Source organism: Eptesicus fuscus, chromosome 4 (assembly GCF_027574615.1).
Source record: "Eptesicus fuscus isolate TK198812 chromosome 4, DD_ASM_mEF_20220401, whole genome shotgun sequence".
NCBI classification, from domain to species: Eukaryota; Metazoa; Chordata; class Mammalia; order Chiroptera; family Vespertilionidae; genus Eptesicus; species Eptesicus fuscus.
Window position 1 is genome coordinate 75157704 of NC_072476.1, and position 18109 is coordinate 75175812.

Below are 18109 nucleotides of genomic sequence, written 5' to 3' on the forward strand. Positions count from 1 at the left end.
TCTATTTTTACTTTATTAAGTATGTTTCAAAAACATCTATAATAATAAAAGCATAGTATGCTAATTAGACCAGATGTCCTTCTGGATGAAGCCAGGGCTGCGAGGGAAGCCTGGGTCCCGGGTGCCAGAGGGAAGCAGGTGCCAGCAGCTGGGGAAGGAAGGCCTACTCTTGCACAAATTTTGTGCGTTGGGCCTCTAGTTATTAATAATGGCAGCATAATGACCTATTCCTAATAATTTATATGCATCTATTTAGTACGTTCATGATTTGCTGAAAAATTTTCCTCCCTAATTCCTTCTTTAGTAAAGACAAAAAGCAATGGAATCTTGGCCCTTCTGCGATCAACCTTTTCATCTATGGCAGTAACTTCTGCACCTGAGGTTTAAGGGGCTCCGCTGATAATTATTTTACTAAAGGATTCTGAGTACTTCAAAGCCAATTATAAAAATGCAACTCAAATTTTTTTTTGCTTTAGTTTTCAGTATAAAATTAATCTCCCATACCTTGTGGGTAGCCTTATTCTCCTTATCTGGGACATCTCTATTTTTTTGTCTGTTTGTTTATCTCTATTATAAAGACTTTAGTTTACCTTGTCAGGGGTCTTACTAAGTATTTTTCAGTTTAGTTATTTAATGGATCTTGGTCATTCCTCTTAACTTCCAAATTTGATGGATTTCTTTTTTTCTCCCCTATTTGTATTAAGGTCATTACTAAGAGTGTTTCATCCACAAATGCTTGCTACATGCATTTTAGAAACCAGCTTTATAAATTTGTTACCAATTACATCTCATCCAGGTAGATCTTTTCTTTCCTTTTCTAAAATGTATATGGATAATTAAGTCCTGTCTGGTTTAACTAATTTACCCATTCATTACTTCAGCTCATTTTCACTATTTTAGTAATGTGGTCTATGATCTATAGTTACTAGATCACTGTTATAATGAATTACAATATTCATTATAAGATTCTGTATTCATTCAATGTATATGTATTCATTATAAGAATCTGAATACGTAATTACATATTTACATAAAATTTTATAAATAAAAGAGTATGAGCTTTGTAATTAGGCAAGTCTAGATTTAGATCCAGCCTTGAACACTCTAAGACCCTGGGCAAAGTACTTACCTATCTATACTTCAGTTATTCCATCATCAGTAAAATGGAAGTAATTCCCGTAGGGCCGTGGTTGGCAAACTGCGGCTCGCGAGCCACATGCGGCTCTTTGGCCCCTTGAGTGTGGCTCTTCCACAAAATACCACGGCCTGGGCGAGTTTATTTTGAAGAAGTGGTGTTAGAAAAAGTTGAAGTTTAAAAAATTTGGCTCTCAAAAGAAATTTCAATTGTTGTACTGTTGATATTTGGCTCTGTTGACTAATGAGTTTGCCGACCACTGCGCATAGGGTAACACAGGGCTATGATATAAGCATAATATATATATGCTAAATGCCTACAAATAATGCCCAGTATATTACATGGAAAAAATGTTAATTCACTCCCTCCTCCCTCCCATCTCAAGCAATAAGAGCAATAAATGCTGTGCTCCTCAAATTATTTTAAGCCCATTATTAAATTCCCTTTGATTCTCTCAGCTTTCTTACCCTTTTGCTGATAAACCAAAATTTGGAGGGAAGGGGGTTACAAGATCTTTTTGGCAACAATATATATTCAAATATCAATTCCAGGAAGAAATATTCATAATTTATATCCTGGGCAATAAAAATAACTCACTGCTGTGCTCCTCTGCAGTTTACATTTGATAATTTTTTTTTTCATTACATATGTCATTTGGTTCAGCTGCCTTTACAACCACATTTCTTTTCTTAAAAATAGTTTTTGCAGAATCCAGCATGGTTAAATGCAAGCAATTCTTCTACATATAGTACATTTACATTTCAATGCAGTTCATTTACAGTATTTAGAAAAGTTAAGTTCATGTATTGGCTTTAACATTTTATATATATATAAACACATATATATATAGATATATATATATATATGTCATAAAACAATGAATACAATAACAAGTCTTACAATGAGAATATTTACAACTGGAATGTCATGTATTTTTACCAAAATCTTATTCTGTTCACAATATATAATGGCAATAAGTTTGATTACTTTAAAAGATTTTTATAGGTTGAAATATCAGTGGGCAGAATTTAGTAATTCCCTGAATACATAGGACGAAGATGTGATGAAAACACATCAAACCTGATCAGCCTAATGGGGGCTTTTAGGAAAAAGCAAATAGAGCACTAATAGTTCATTAGGCTCACATTAAATGAGATGAAGTAAAAACCATACTGCCAAACTGTTATGTACTTATGCATTACATATGCCAAGGAGTTAAAAAGAAAATCTGCACCTTCAAACTATTATTTCCCTTTTGCATTTGCAAGTTTTCAACTTGGTGGAGTCATTCTCTAAGAATGGGGTGCAGGGCAGAGTAAAAGTGGAAAAGAGAATCGATTCCCAAAGTATCTCCCCTGCTTCACTAAGTATAACTTATTTACCATTCTGATATGAAAGCTTTGATATAATAATAGGAAAACTTAAAATCCAAAAGGAACTTATCCTAAAAATGAGCATATCGGGCCAGCCATTTTGCAACCTTACATTTCAGAATACCTATTACACGATACAACTTGTATCTTAAAAACATCTTTTCTTTAGGGTGAAAAAAAAAAAAAAGTACCATTTATGCATTCACCTTTGAAGTCATCACTGTTTCAAAGCAGGATTGGTATTAAGCTTCTTAATACAACTGTCAAAATCAATTTGTGGGTAGCCTCCCACTTTAAATTTTTACATTTCTATCCGCTGATGGATCAAGTGACTAGTAATTAAGATAACGGACAAAACGTAAGCAATCCCTGCAACATCCAGCCGATTTTTAAAATCTGTAAACAAACAACAGGCGCTCAAGTTTAAAGCAAGAAAGCCATGCCCCAAACTGGTTGGTTGTGGTGGCCGGTCTGCTCCTCGGCAGCTGTCCCCTGTTGCGTGTTCGCGTGGGAGAAGCACAAAAGGGTAGAAGGGCACACAGCAAACCCACGCAAACCCCACACAGTTATAAACAGGAACAAGATGTGCACACGTCGAGAAGCCAGAGGCCCCAGGGGAAAGGCCCGCCTGCAGAAAGCGATCAGCTGGCTGGGCGTGGAGGCGCCGGTGTCTGCGGGCCGGACTCCCGGGCAGAGGGCCGGGAGGGGACAAAGACCGGCCACAGGGCAGCGTCCAGGACCGGCGGGAAGTGGCCGTCCCGGGGCAGCGCCTGCGGCACTCGGGGTCCTCCAGCGCCGCCCTTTCACTGGTGGCGGCCAACACTCCACGGAGCAGACCCTCTCCAGCCCACCGCCCCAAGAGGCCCCAGGCCGCGACCTTGGACACCTGAGGAGCCGCAGCCGCCCTGCCCGGTCCCCGCAGGGCGCCCGGGCGGCAGCTGTTGGGCTTGGAACCGCGCAGCCGCCGCTGCCGGCTCCAAACGGCCGGGCGGGCGGGGGCTGGGGGCGGCGAGCCGGCCCTCTCCCCGCGGCCGTCCGCCGCCAGCCTCGGAACTGCAGCCTCCGCTCCCGCCCTCCCTCGGCCCGCCGCGCACCGCGTCACCTACCCGGTCCCACACCATCCCAGAGGCCTCCGGCGCTCGGGCCCTCACCGCAGCGGCGCAGCTCCCGCCCGGGGCCAGAAATGGCTGCGGAACAAAGGGAGCCTGGCTCCGGCGAGCGCCGTCCGATTGGCCGAGGGGCGGGGCCACCGCGGGAACTTTCGGCGGCGGTCGCCTTGGCAACGGCGGCGGGGGCCCCGGCCGGACGGCCTGCGACGCGCACCCGGGGGCGCGCGGCAGCGGTTTCTGAACCCGCGCCGCCGCCTCGGGCTTGGGCCCCCGCGGGCGCTGCTGTGCTCCGTGAGGCCGCGACTCAAAGGCCCTGTGAGCGTGGTTGACGAGGGCTGCCCGGGGCCCTCCTCGCACCCTGACCCTCGTCCTCCCCAACTTCCGCCCCAGCACCACCTCCTGAGTGACGGCCTGCCCTGGGGCCTATTGCACGCGGCACACGCGGTGATCAGTCCCAACAGCGCCGGTCAAAAGCAGGAACGGCCTCAGTCGGTGGGCGGACTGCTGCCTGCTGATACTGCCTGGTAGGCTGTTGCTGGCATGTCCACTGCTGTGTAAGTGACACCAAAGGATTTGTAAAAGGAAGTTTTACGTCTCCAGGTGTGTATTCATATCAAACTGTAGTTTCTTGCTCTTAGAAATCACAAGCCCCTTTCCCCGTAACCAGTCACCAGGAGAAATGAAAATATCTCCAGAAAATAATTCAAAAAGGGAGAGGTAGACTTTTTATAATCATGATAATGGAAACGAATAGATAAATATCAGTTTCCTTCCCCCACGTTACCCATATATAAATTTACTATATAGGAATATTTTAAATTTGCATAGATAATAATTATTTCCTAAGGTGATGATGCCTGTGGTAATTTTCTTCCCAGCAGTTTTGACTGTCCTACTTGCGGGTGCTGTATACATGTTATGAAACTGTGTAGCTGTTCTTGCCTTCCGGGCATATTTTAGATAAAATTATAGTACCAATACTAGAAACTTTTAAAAAAATTTATACTGAGATAGCCTATTTGTTAATAAAGTTGTTAATTTTTATTTGCAACAGCAGTTATTTTAAAATACAACTAATTTAGGGCTCACATCCGAGTCATGGCATCTTGAATATAAAGATTTAAAAAAACAACCAAGTAATTTATTTAATGTAAAATTTAAGTATAAAAGGGTCATTTTAATCATAAGGAAACTGAACATAGCAAGAAAAAGTATTTCAAATAACTAAAATACTCATGAATTCAACATTTTCTAATGTTAATTTGATAGCAGGTAGATCCAGTAGTGTATGGCAAAAAGAGACCCCCCCTCCCCAATAGGAATAGATTACTAAGAAAAATAACAATGTAAACCTTCCTAAACTGTAGGCTAGTATAACTGCAGGAAATTTATATCTATCCGGATAACAACTATACTTATTTCTACATTTGAAAAGTTCATCTTGGAATAGGGAGCCTTGATCTGTATAAATCAGGGGATGGATGGTGTCTGCATTCTACTTTGCTAAAGAAAAATAATATGAATACTTATCAAATGTAAAGGATTAGCAAATAATGACAAATGTAAGGAACTATTGACTAAGCATATTAATAAGGAACTCACCTGATTAATAGTTTGGAAATAATTGAAATGATTTGAAAACAAGTAAAGTCTTATTTTGAATATGTAAGAAGATTTATTGGCCAAAATCTTTTGAAAGAAAAAAACTATTAATTATCAGATGTGAAATTGAGATTAGTCAAATCAAATATCCATTCTTTTATAAAACTTAAATAAGTGAATTGAAATTTTAATATAAAATAGTTATGCATTAAATAAAGAGATGCTTAGACATGTAGCCTGTTTGTCTCCATATTCTCAGTTAAATTAAAAATACATATTTTAAACAGTAAATCTTCTTACTAATAATAAGGATTTATTAACACAGCAGCTTTTCAATTTTACTTTTCCTGTTACTTGTTTTCTCTTTGCACAGTTTGCACATAAAATAGCAGCCACCTAGGAAAGTTTTCCCTTTATACCCACATATAATACAGTAATGCTCATATGGTAAAGCTTTGAAGAATTGCTGGTATTTTTAAATGATATGCACTGAAATTAAAAAAAGTAAATAAACTTTGATTTTCATCTCAAAACTTATTACAGATACCCTATATTTTGAATTTCTGTATTAAATATTTTTTCTTAGGTGAAAAAGTTGACCAAGATACAAATTAAAGAATGCTAGGAATTATGAAATAGCATTAAGGGAGAAGATATACCTATAAGTTTTCACCTTGGAAGGAAAATATGCTTGCTCTGTCAGATGTAACATTGTCAAAACAAGTATGGAGTTAGAGGACAGAGGACTTATATGCAGATGCTGTCTTTTCTACTTATGAACACCTTTCTTATTTTAAACAGGATTAAGTACAATAAAGTATATTAAAAGCTCAGTAGGAGAGCACCTGGGAGATAGAGGGCAATGATAATCCAAAAATTGTTAAGTAAATATCTTTAAAGGCAATTGATGAGTATATAGCAATTCAGTAAGAGAAGTGAAACAATCTTTTAGATACAGGCAAACTTCTCAAATAGGATATTTCTGAGAAGTGTTTCCATTTAGACTTCTGGAAAAAATGTGGGAATTCTTGTTATATTCTTTAACGTTACACAGTTTAAGGAATTGCCTTCCATCAAACATCTTCAGATTGGCATCAAGGAAAAAACCATTTTGGTCAATTAGTATTTGACAAAGGAGGCAAAAATATACAATGGGGTAAAGATAGTATATTTAATAAATGGTTTTTAGGAAAATTGGATAGATAACATGGAAAATAATGAAAATAGACCATCTTCTTACACCATACACAAGAATAAACTCAAAATGGATGAAAGACTTAAATGTTAGACTTAAAACCATGAAAGTCCTAGAAGAAAACATAGGCAGTAAAATCTTGCACATTTGTCATAGAACATTTTTTTCTGAGGCAAGGGAAACAAAAGAAAAAATAAAGGGTCTATATCAGACTAAAACGTCTTTGCACATCAAAGGAAACCATCAACAAAGTGAAAAGACAACCCACTGAATGGGAGAATACTTTACATTCCTAAATGGTACATCTGATAAGTTGTTAATACCCAAATTTATTTATTTATTTTACATATATTTTATTGATTTTTTTACAGAGAGGAAGGGAGAGGGATAGAGAGTTAGAAACATCAATGAGAGAGAAACATCGATCAGCTGCCTCCTGCACATCCCCTTTGGGGATGTGCCTGCAACCAAGGTACATGCCCTTGATCAGAATCGAACCTGGGACCCTTCAGTCCGCAGGCCGACGCTCTATCCACTGAGCCAAATCGGTTAGGGCAATACCCAAAATTTATAAAGAACTTATAAAACTCAACACACACACACACACACAAAAACCACAAAAACAACAACAACCCAATCATTAAAAAATGGGCAAAGGACCTTAATAGACACTTCTTCAAAGAGGACATACAGATGGCCAATAGATGTATGAAAGGAAGCTCAACGTCACTAATCATCAGAGAAATGCAAATTAAAACCACAATGAGATGTCACTTCACACCTATCAGAATGGCTATCCTACCTAATAAAACAGTAATATGCAAATTGACCATACCTTTGCTACACCATAAGCCACGCCCACCAACCACGCCCACCAGCCAATCAGGAGCAAATATACACATTAAACCAACAAAGATGGCTGGCGGTTGGGATCCAAGCAATGATGGTGGACTGGGGCAGGTGGTTAGCGCTGGCAGCCGGCTGACCAGGTCCCAGATAGGGGCTTCGAGTCAGCAGCCAGCTGCGGCTGACTCGAAGCCCCTATCAGGGATGACGGACCAGGACAGGCGGCGTGGGTTAGTGCCGCCAGCTGCCTGACCAGGTCCCGGATAGGGACTTTGGAATCTAGCATACCAAAAAGAATATTCAGCAAAAGCAGGAGACAAGGTTTCATAAGTTCTCCCCCAGGTCACCACTGTTCTCTTATACATTTTAATTATCCCAGACTTTGCATGATGGGATTTGATTTGAATTATGCCTGATAGTGATTACATGGCATGAATTGTAGGCTCATTCTTTTTGTGGTTGCCTGACTGAGAAAGCCCTTGGAATGAGAGAAGGCACTTTTATTTTCCTTTTTCATTCTATAGAGACTGATGAATTACAGTTATATGAAGAAGTTAGTGAGAGAATGAAAGTCTCATGCTGTATTTTTCTGTAAGTTTTATTATGTGGACTATCAAAAACTTGGTGGGATCCTTTTAAAGAGGTGTTACAAAAATTATGTTGGAATTAACATTCAAGAATAAATGGAGAGAAGTGAGTGGTGGGTAAAGGAAAGAACTTTGTCCTAGAAACCAAATAGAAGCCACATAAACCTTCAGATTCTTACTCATTGTGCTTTGGAGGTATTAAAGGATAATTTTTTAAAAAGGTAAAATCATGACTCATAATCTGTATAGATAAAAGGCTAAGTGACCGACATTTGTCCATCCGTCCGACCAACCGGTACATATGACGCACACTGGAAATTTAAAAATAAACTTTGACTTGCACATGTGCCATACATATAAAGCTCTCACTGGCGCTAATTTGAATGTTGCATTTGGTGGGAAAGTTCTTTTCAGAGGGGATATTTGTGTCACCATGGTATACGATTGGCCATAGTACAAACGAGTTTGCAACCTAACATTATCAAAGCTGAAATATTAACAGGATCTGCAGAGGGAGAGATTGTTCTGATTCCAAGAATTGATTTGTCCCCATCTGACACTGGCCACCCATTTAAATTAATTCGAAGATAGTTTCCCGTTATGCCAACATTTGTGATGACTATTAATAAATCACAAGGACAAACTCTAGACAGAGTAGGAATATTCCTACCTGAACCCGTTTTTGGACATGGTCAGTTATATGTTGCTTTCTCTCTCTCTCTTTTTTTTTATAGTATTTTTAAAAAATATTTTATTGATTTTTTTACAGAGAAGAAGGGAGAGGGATAGAGAGTTAGAAACATCGATGAGAGAGAAACATCGATCAGCTGCCTCCTGCACACCTCCTATGGGGGATGTGCCCGCAACCAAGGTACATGCCCTTGACCGGAATCAAACCTGGGACCTTTCAGTCCACAGGGCGACGCTCTATCCACTGAGCCAAACCAGTTATGGCTGTTGCTTTCTCTTGAGTTCAAAGAGCATGTTATGTTAAAGTTAAAGTTATATAAATACTTTATCTCAAGGGAGATTAGTCAAGCACTCTGAGAGTGTTTTTACTCTTAATGTGGTATACAGGGAGATATTAGAATAAGTTTAATCACTTTATCAGTCATTATTTGCATCAATGTTTGTTTTTTAAAAAAAATATATTTTATTGATTTTTTACAGAGAGAAAGGGAGAGGGATAGAGAGTCAGAAACATCAATGAGAGAGAAATATCGATCAGCTGCCTCCTGCACACTCCCTACTGGGGATGTGCCCGCAACCAAGGTACATGCCCTTGACCGGAATCGAACCTGGGACCCTTGAGTCCACAGGCCGACGCTCTATCCACTGAGCCAAACCGGTTTTGGCGTGCATCAATGTTGTTTTTATTTTATGAGTTTGTTATTGTTGTTGTATCATTTTGTTATTGTTTAGTTATTAATAAAATTATGTATTATTTTCATATACATTGTACTCATTTCCTTTTATCTCTCACACTTTTATTTTAGAGAAAGGGCAAATAGCAATATTAAAATATTTCATCTAATTAATTCCCTTTCAATGTGCAAGAATTTCGTGCACCGGGCTACTAGTCATCAATAAAACAACTAACAATAAGTACTGATGAAGATGTGGAGAAAAGGGAACCCTCTTGAACTGCTGGTGGGAATGCAGGCTGTTGCAGCCACTGTGGAAAGCAGTATGGAGTTAGCTCAAAAATTAAAAATGGAACTGCCTTATGACCCAGTGATTACACTTCTGGGAATATATCCGAAGAAACCCGAAACACTAATTTGAAAGAACATATGCACCTCTGTGTTCATTGCAGTGTTACTTACAATAGCCAAGATTTGGCAGTAGCCCATATGTCCATCAGTAGGTGAGTGGATAAAAAAGCAGTTGTATATTTACACAATGGAATGCTACTCAGCCATGAAAAGGAAGGAAATCTTACCCTTTGTCACAGCATGTATGGACCTAAAAAGCATTATGCTATGTGAAATAAGCCAGTCAGAGAAAGACAAGTACCATATGATTTCATTCATTATGAATTTACTGAATAAGATAAACTAACAAACAAAATAGAGTCATAGAAAAGAGAGCAGGCAGACAGCTATCAGAGGGTAGGGGGTTGTTGGACGGTAAAAATGGTGAAGGGATTAAGCAGAAAAAAACACACAAGCAAACAACAATTCATAGACAGAGACAACAGTTTGGTGATTAACAAGAGGGAAGGGGGCTGGGGGGAGGTAAAAAGGTATAGAGGTGATAAATGGTGATGGAAGATTTGACTTGGAGTGGTGAACACATAATACAATATACAGATGATTTATTATATAATTGTATACCTCAAAACTACTTAATTTTACTAACCATTGTCACCACAATACCTTTGATAAAAATGAAAAATAATAAAAATTAAATTTAGGTTTTATTCCACTTACCTATTAGGAGTCAGTGTTCTGATTTTATTGTAACCCATGGGGAATTACATGAAATTGATTCAAGTAAACTTTCATATAATTTTTCATGTTTTGTATGTCATGAAAATTCCTTAGAAAATTAATTTACAAATGAATCCACAGCTTTTATGGAACAAAGACATTGTGTTCAGAAAGATTTATATTTTTAAACACATTCTGTAACAGCAAAACTTACAGATTAAATATATACATGTATCTTTTAAAATAAATCATCCCTGGAGACAGAAAGTACGAAAGGTTTTTCTAACTTTTAATTTTGGCACCAGAAATTCTCGGATTATAATATTCAAGTATCCAGTGCATCCCACTTAATCAACAGGGCTTTCTGCTATTAAGATATTTATCCATAAATTTTAAAGCAAAGATTTCCTTATGGAGTTTTCCCTTGGGGCTCTGAAGTTACGTGTATGCTGGACTGCCTCCTTTTCCCCCTCCCTTCCTTTGCATTTTTAGTTCCATTTTCAACTGTGTTTCTCAGCTGTTACTTTATTTTGTCCTTTGTGTTCATTGTTGTTCTTCCTTTAAGAGCCGCTAGGTTGGCAGTTTGTCAAAAGACCAATTTGTGATTTTGTATGTTATGCTTTTCCTAGCACTCCTGTTAGGGAAGATGTAAAGAATTCTGAAACGAGGGCTGTCTCTCCTCTAGTTGGTCTGAAGTGGAAGTGGAAAATTGGGTTTGCTTTGCCTAGACTGGTAATGATTGTACAGTCAGAGAAATGAATTTTAAGGCATGAAAGCGCTGCGTCCATTTCACAGGACTTGTGTTGCTTGTGGGGAAAAACAGCTCACGGTCCCTGAGGACTAAACAGAAGGGAAGCTTTCTAGTCTTGGAATCGGATTTTTCTGAGAGGATGCATATTCATATAAATTAGAAAAAAAACACATTAGGGAATTTTATTATGAAGAACATGTAAGTTGATAAGACAGCTAAAAAATCAATACAAAGGAAAATTTCAGCAATAGCTGTAGATGAACTATTAATTTTTATCCCTTAACACCTTTATCATTTCATCACTAACCCATTTGTCCTATGCTGGTTGTTAATATTTTTGCTCAAATAACTTGTGTTTCTTCCTCAGAAATACGTTGCAGTATATGGAGTGCATAATTACATTGTTACAGATGGGTATAATACTGGAATTTGGATTGCTGAGGGGCAGGATGCCATCACATTGCTATATTGATAATTTACCATGATTCTGGTATATCTTAAGTTGTTTTGGTTCAAGGATTAGTTCTTATAAAGTATCACACATCTTTTATTTTTTTCTCTCACCTCAAGATTTGAGGAGATGAAATAAAGGCCCATATTACAAGTGCAACAGAAATATATATAGATATAGTTATAGATATAGGTATATAGTTTACTGATCTGTGTCCATAGAATTTTCTTTTATAGGAAACTATAATACTCTTTGCAACAGACTTTAAAATAAAAGGGCATAGGGGTGAAAGAAACAAGGTGAAACTATCTCTAAGCCTTACAGGTCAATTTTAGCTAAAGAAATTATATATTTTACTAGTTAAGTTAATGGAAAATTTTCAATTTAAAAGAAAGGAGTAAGTGAGCAGATAACTCAAGGCTGTATTATTGAAACCATAGAGATGGACAGGTCTAGAGAGATGAAAGGTTTAAATTTATTTGGATGAAAGTTGTGTTACTTTATTATTATTTTTAAAATATATATTTTTAGTGATTTCAGAGATGAAGGGAGAGGGATAGAGAGACGGAAACATCAATGATGAGAGAGAATCATTGATTGGCCGCCTCCTGCACGCCCCACACTGGGGATTAAGCCTGCAATCCGGGCACGTGCCCTGACAGGGAATTGAACCATGACCTCCCAGTGCATAGGTAGGCGCTCAACCACTGAGCCATGCCAGTTGGGCAAAAGTTGTGTTACTTTAAATTTTGCAGCAGGGGCAGGGGGTTACAGAGTCGGGGGTGGGGGTAGGAGTGGTGGGTGGAGAATAAGGGAAGAAAAACAGATCCTGACCAGCTAAGGCAAAAATAATAATAATAACTTATTGAAGGTAGACTGGCATATTTCTCAAAGAACAGCCTATTTATGGACCAGCAGTGTCAGATCCTCTGCTTGCCTCTTGTATCTATAGACCATCTTTCCCATAGAGAACACAACTATCTGGTATACCCAAGGTTTACATTTTATGCTTTCAAGCATTAGGAGCCAACTCTCCACCTTCTTTCCTATCTAAGACCCAAATTCCTGGGAATGGATGTTACTGGCCCTGCTTGAGTGAGGTGCCCAGCTTGGAACACAAGTGGTTAACTGTGGCTGGAAGGAAGGGTCACATTTGGATAGGACTGGCCTGCTGTGACTGCATGGTATTGGGAGGAGGAAAGAGAGAGGGAGGAGCGATTTCTAGAATAAGCAGAAGGCTAGAGAGACTACCTCAGAGATTCCCACTGTTCATCTCTAACTCATTTTATTCTTGGGATTTAATTAGAAGAGATGATTTGATGTTCAAGTGCAAAATCCCATAAGCTACCCTTATATTCTCATATGATAGCCATACCTGAATGTTTACCTAGGTTTATTCTAACTACGTAGATATAAAAAGAGTCCTTTATTAATATAAATTTTATAATTTTTTCTAATAAATTATTCATTTTGAATTGCAGCTAGAAAGAATTGATAAATTAATGCAGCTTCCTCATTTTACTGAAGAGGAACACAAGAGTGTAAAAACTTGACCAAGGTCACATGGTATAAATAAATGAAAAACATCTGGGCTGGAGGCCAAGTGTTACTTCTTAGCTAGTGCTCATATTTTGATTTTATTATTTTCTTAGAAATAGTTTATATTTTGCTAAAACAGTTTAAGGATTATGGGTTTTTATTTGTACAGTATCTTAATACAAGTATATATTAATCCCTGATCTCACTGTGTCCAGTGGCAAGACTTAACAGCAGGCCAGAACTTTAGCTCAGAAATTGAGAAATGTCAGTTCCACACAGTGCACTCTCCTTAGTGAAAGGCCACTTCTGCAATAGAGATGACTTGCAAATAGATCTGTAAGAAAAGCCAGGATTTAGGATGCAACTTTGGATTCCATCAGCTCCAAGATAGTACTGTAACTCTAGATCACAATTTAATATCACAATGATGATCCAACCAGTAAGGATTTCAAAGCAGCAAGTAAGAGCCCCATGCATAGGGGACAGACAATAAACATGTAAACAAATAAACAAGAAAATGTCAGATAGTGATAACTGCCATGAACAGTATAAAATGAGAGATGTGATAAAGGGTGATGGGAGACTACTCAAGATTGGAATCAAGGAAATTCTTTGATAATCAATGGAAAACTATAAAATGACCACATATCAATAACTTCAATAATAAAACCAAATAGTAATATCAATAAAAGCCCCAAATTTTATTTGATAAAATTGAGCATCCAATCTGAAATACCTTAAAAGCGAGATGCAAGATTGCTCTCTCTTGACATCTAAAAGGAAAAACTAAGAATTTAAACTTGAATTTAATGGGGTGACATTGGTTCACAAAACTATACTGGTTTCAAGTGTACAACTCAACAAAAACATTATCTGCACGCTGCATCGAGTACCCATTGCCCAAAGCAAAGTCTCTTCCTGTCCATTTTATCACCCCTTTGCCCATCTTCACTTCACCCCCACACCCCCTTTCTCTCAGGCTCTCACCACACTGTTGTCTGTGTCTATATGTTAAATATCTACTAGTGTCCTGGTGCACGGATTTGTGCACATTGAAAGGAAATTAATTAGAATAAATATTTTAATATCACTATTAGCCCTTTCTCTATAATAGAAGTGTCAACCAAATTCACGATCGACAATGACAGATCGAAACACACGCTTGCTATTGGCGCCAGCAAGAGCTTTATATGTATTGCACATGCGCAAGTTAACTTAGCCTTTTATATATATATAGACTAAACTTGCTTAATTAGACCTGCTTTCTGATTTAGCTAAACTTTTTCCAGACCAGTGAAGCACCCCAACTTCTCTTTTAGATAATTGTTAGCAACACAACAATAAATATCAACACAAAGCAGATTATTATTGTAGATCATGCAGGGAGAATAAAGGGTAAAATATTTAATTGCAGCAGTGTTTGACTATATTCTGTGCAGTGAGAAAACCTGAAGTCATTTTCAAGTTCCACCATTTCTTTCTTCTTTTCAGTCGGGTAGAGTTTCTAAACTTTCTAAATCTCTGTTTTCCGGCTAATGAAAAGAAAATAGAATTCTACCAAGTCTGCTATCTACCTACTCCAGGATTTCTGTGAGGATCAAAGCAGATGAGGCATGTGAAAATGCTTCACAAACATTTGGTTGAACTGTAAAATGTTTGCACCTGGCTATAAAGCAAGTTGTGTTCCTGGGCTGAAGAAACTGCAAGAAGGCTAGTTGTCGCTAGGGAGAGGAAGCTGGGTGCTGCTACGTGACATCATTACCCGGCGCCCACAGCCACCGTTTCCAGGCTGGGTTGGGCTGTGGGCTGCATTTTACGCCATGGGGTCTTGGTAGTGTTGACTGCGATTTGGTGGGGTGTCACTCTGGGGTGGTGGCGAGGCCTGTGTCCCACTTGGGGGAAGCCGAGTGTTGGTTTGTCAGCACCAGGCTATTTATTTTTAAATGGCCAGTGCGTGTCATGGCAGTTCCTGCATTGAGCGTCTGCCCCTGGTGGTCAGTGCGCATCATAGCTACTGGTCAGACAGACGGACACTTAGCCTTTTATATATAGATATATGTGTGTGTGTGTGCATGTGTTTGTGTGTGCGCGCGCGCTCGTGCACGTGTGTATGTTTGCTTAATCCCTTCATCTTCTTTCATCCAATCCCCCAACCTTCCTCCCCTCTGACACCTGTCAGTCTGTTCCATGTAGTATGCAGATGATGTTTTGTTGAGTTGTACACTTAAAACCTGTATGGTTTTGTGATCCAATGTTAGCCCAATAAATTCAATAAAAAATGGAAAAATAAGAACTTAAAGTTGAAAGTTGATTTTGTAAGTGGTAGAACTAATTTAACAACATTTCTCTTTAAAAAATGAAGAAAGTAAAGGTGCTCTTTGTCACTATTATTTTCCAATATAATGCTGAAAATTATTTTTATCTCAGTAGACTCTCTCCCAAAATGAGAACTAAATACTGGGGCGTGAGGGGGTGGGGAAATTGAGGGAGGATGAAACAAAAATGTTATCTGGAGAAATAGAAGACCCAAATTAAGTAATTTCTACTCTTAGCAAACTTATTTGGGATGTTAAAAGCATTCAGTGAAATGAGAAAATACAAGATAAATCTGTGAACATGCATAGCTTTCCTAAATATCAGTAAAAATCAGCTAGAAAAGTTAACTAAAAAAATCTTATTCACAATGTCAGTAAATTAATAAATATATAGAAATTTGGAATGTTCAAGGCACACAAAGTAAACTATAAGAAATTTTAATGAAAGAATTAGTAAAAGTGAATGCAGAGATGTAGCATGATTGTGAATAGTAAAGATATTTCCCAAATTAATATATAATTTTAGCATATTCCCATTGAAAACCAGAGAATACTTTATAGAGCTCAAAATAATGATTCAAAAACTGTTTTGGCACAATTATATGATTGTACTCTATGGAAAAGAAAAAGAACAGTGAGGAGGAACTATCTTTGCTAGATACTAGAATTTTAAAGAAATGAATAGAGCATGTTTTCATATGTCTCTTGGCCTTCTGTATGTCCTCTTTTGAAAGTGTTTAGGTCCGTTGTCCATTTTTTTTGATTGGATTGTTTATCTTCCTTTTGTTAAGTTGTATGAGTTTCCTGTAAATTTTGGAGATTAAACCCTTATCTGAAATATCATTGGCAAATATATTCTCTCATGCAGTGAGCTTTTTGTTGTTTTGTTGATAGTTTCTTTTGCTGTGCAGAAGCTTTTTATTTTGATGTAGTCCCATTTGTTTATTTTCTCCTTACTTTCCATTGCCCTAGGAGCTTTATCAGTAAAGCTATTGCTATGACATATGTCTGATATTTTGCTGCCTGTGGATTCTTCTAAGATTTTTATGGTTTCCCGTCTTACATTTAAGTCCTTTAACCATTTTGAGTTTATTTTTGTGTGTGGTGTAATTTGGTGGTCTAGTTTCAGTTTTTTGCATGTATTTGTCCAATTTTCCCAACACCATTTATTGAAGAGACTGTCTTGACTCCATTGTATGCTCTTGTCTCCTTTGTCAAATATTAATTGAGCATAGTGGCTTGGGTAGATTTCTAAGTTCTCTGTTCTGTTCCATTGGTCAATATGTCTGTTCTTATGTCAGTACTAGGCAGTTTTGAGAACAGTGGCTTTGTAATATAGCTTGATATCTGGTATTTAGATCCCTCCTACTTTGTTATTTCTCAGGATTGCTGTGGCTATTTGGGGTCTTTAAGATACATATAAAAACATGCTCAAAGTCACTAAACATCTGAGAGATGCAAATCAAAACAAGCAGGTGAGTGGATTAAAAACTGTGGTACATCTACACAATGGAATACTACGCTGCTGTAAAAAAGAAGGAACTCCTACCATTTGCAACAGCACGGATGGAACTGGAGAGCATTATGCTAAGCAAAATAAGCCTGTCGGGGAAAGATAAATATCACATGATCTCACTCATTTGTGGAATATAATGAACAACATAAACTGATGAACAAAAATAGATCCAGGGACAGAGAAGCATTGAACAGACTGTCAAATCTCAGAGGAAAGGTACGGAGAGTGGTGGGAGGGGGTAGAGATCAACCAAAGGACTTGTATGCATGCATTTAAGCATAACCAATGAACACAGACATGGGGGGCGGGTGAGGGCATGTGCTGGGGGGCAATGGGGGGAAAAGGAGACATATGTAATACCTTAATCATAAAGAATTAAAAAAAAAAAGAAAATGAATAGAAATGACCTGGCCTTAGTTCAAAAATGAAGATAATCAAAAGGAATAGAAAACCTAGTTAACATGTGATTTTAATATATGAACTCAGTTCACCCAAATGACAGAGAAAAGAGTCATGATGTAAGAAGTAATAAGAAAACCAGATACTAATATGAAGAAAAATCAGCTTTGAATTTCACCTCACATTACATTGTTATCCCTCTGCAAGAGGCTGCCCATCAAGACTTACTATTTTTGAAAGCTGGCATTAAATCAGTTAAACGTTGCCAGCTGTTTGTTTTTTATAGAGGTGAAGTCATCAATTCATCTTTGGAGAAGACTTCCTTTTGTTTTGGGAAAATCACCAGAATAGATCTTTTTAATTGCACTTGTTGCTTTTGGAGGAAGTGGAAGTCTCCAGTAAGCTGACAAGCTTGGCTTAGAAGTATTCTAGTAAATTGGGTTTATTGTCTAGCATATGTCCCTGTGTCTTGGTTTGTTCAGGTTCTTATAACAAACAACAGCCAGACTGCATAGCTTATAAACAAAAATTTCTCACAGTTCTGGAAGCTGGGAGTCCAAGAACAGGGTGCCAACATGACCCAGTGAAGACCTTGTTCTGGGTGCCAGACTTCTCACTGTATCTTCAGAGTGGAAGGGGCTGGCAATATCTTTAGAGCCTCTTTTGTAAGGCACTGATCCCATTCACGAGGGCTCCACCTTCATAGCTTAAGCACCTTCTCAAAGGCCCCACTTTCTCACAGCATCACATTGGGCACCAGGATTTCAACATAGGAATTTCAGGGGCATGCCAGAAAATATGAGCTGGGCTGAACTGTCCTTGCAAAGTCATGCTTATTTATATATATATATTTTTTGGG

At 38.3% G+C, this 18109-nt stretch overlaps 1 protein-coding gene and 1 long non-coding RNA gene across 2 annotated transcripts in view; one reads left to right on the plus strand and one right to left on the minus strand.

Annotated features, from left to right (window-relative positions):
• TNPO1 (transportin 1) overlaps positions 1-3693 on the minus strand; it is an 84007-nt gene extending 80314 nt beyond the window's left edge. Inside the window, exon 1 of the mRNA XM_028139626.2 lies at positions 3615-3693. Within this exon, the coding sequence (XP_027995427.1) occupies positions 3615-3629 (15 nt within the window). The 5' untranslated portion in view covers positions 3630-3693. The remainder of the gene's footprint in view (positions 1-3614) is intronic.
• A 27-nt stretch (positions 3694-3720) lies between these two features.
• The window catches only part of LOC129148867 (uncharacterized), a 61700-nt gene continuing 47311 nt past the window's right edge, over positions 3721-18109 (plus strand). The window contains exon 1 of the long non-coding RNA XR_008555862.1: positions 3721-4217. This is a non-coding gene — a long non-coding RNA (uncharacterized LOC129148867). The remainder of the gene's footprint in view (positions 4218-18109) is intronic.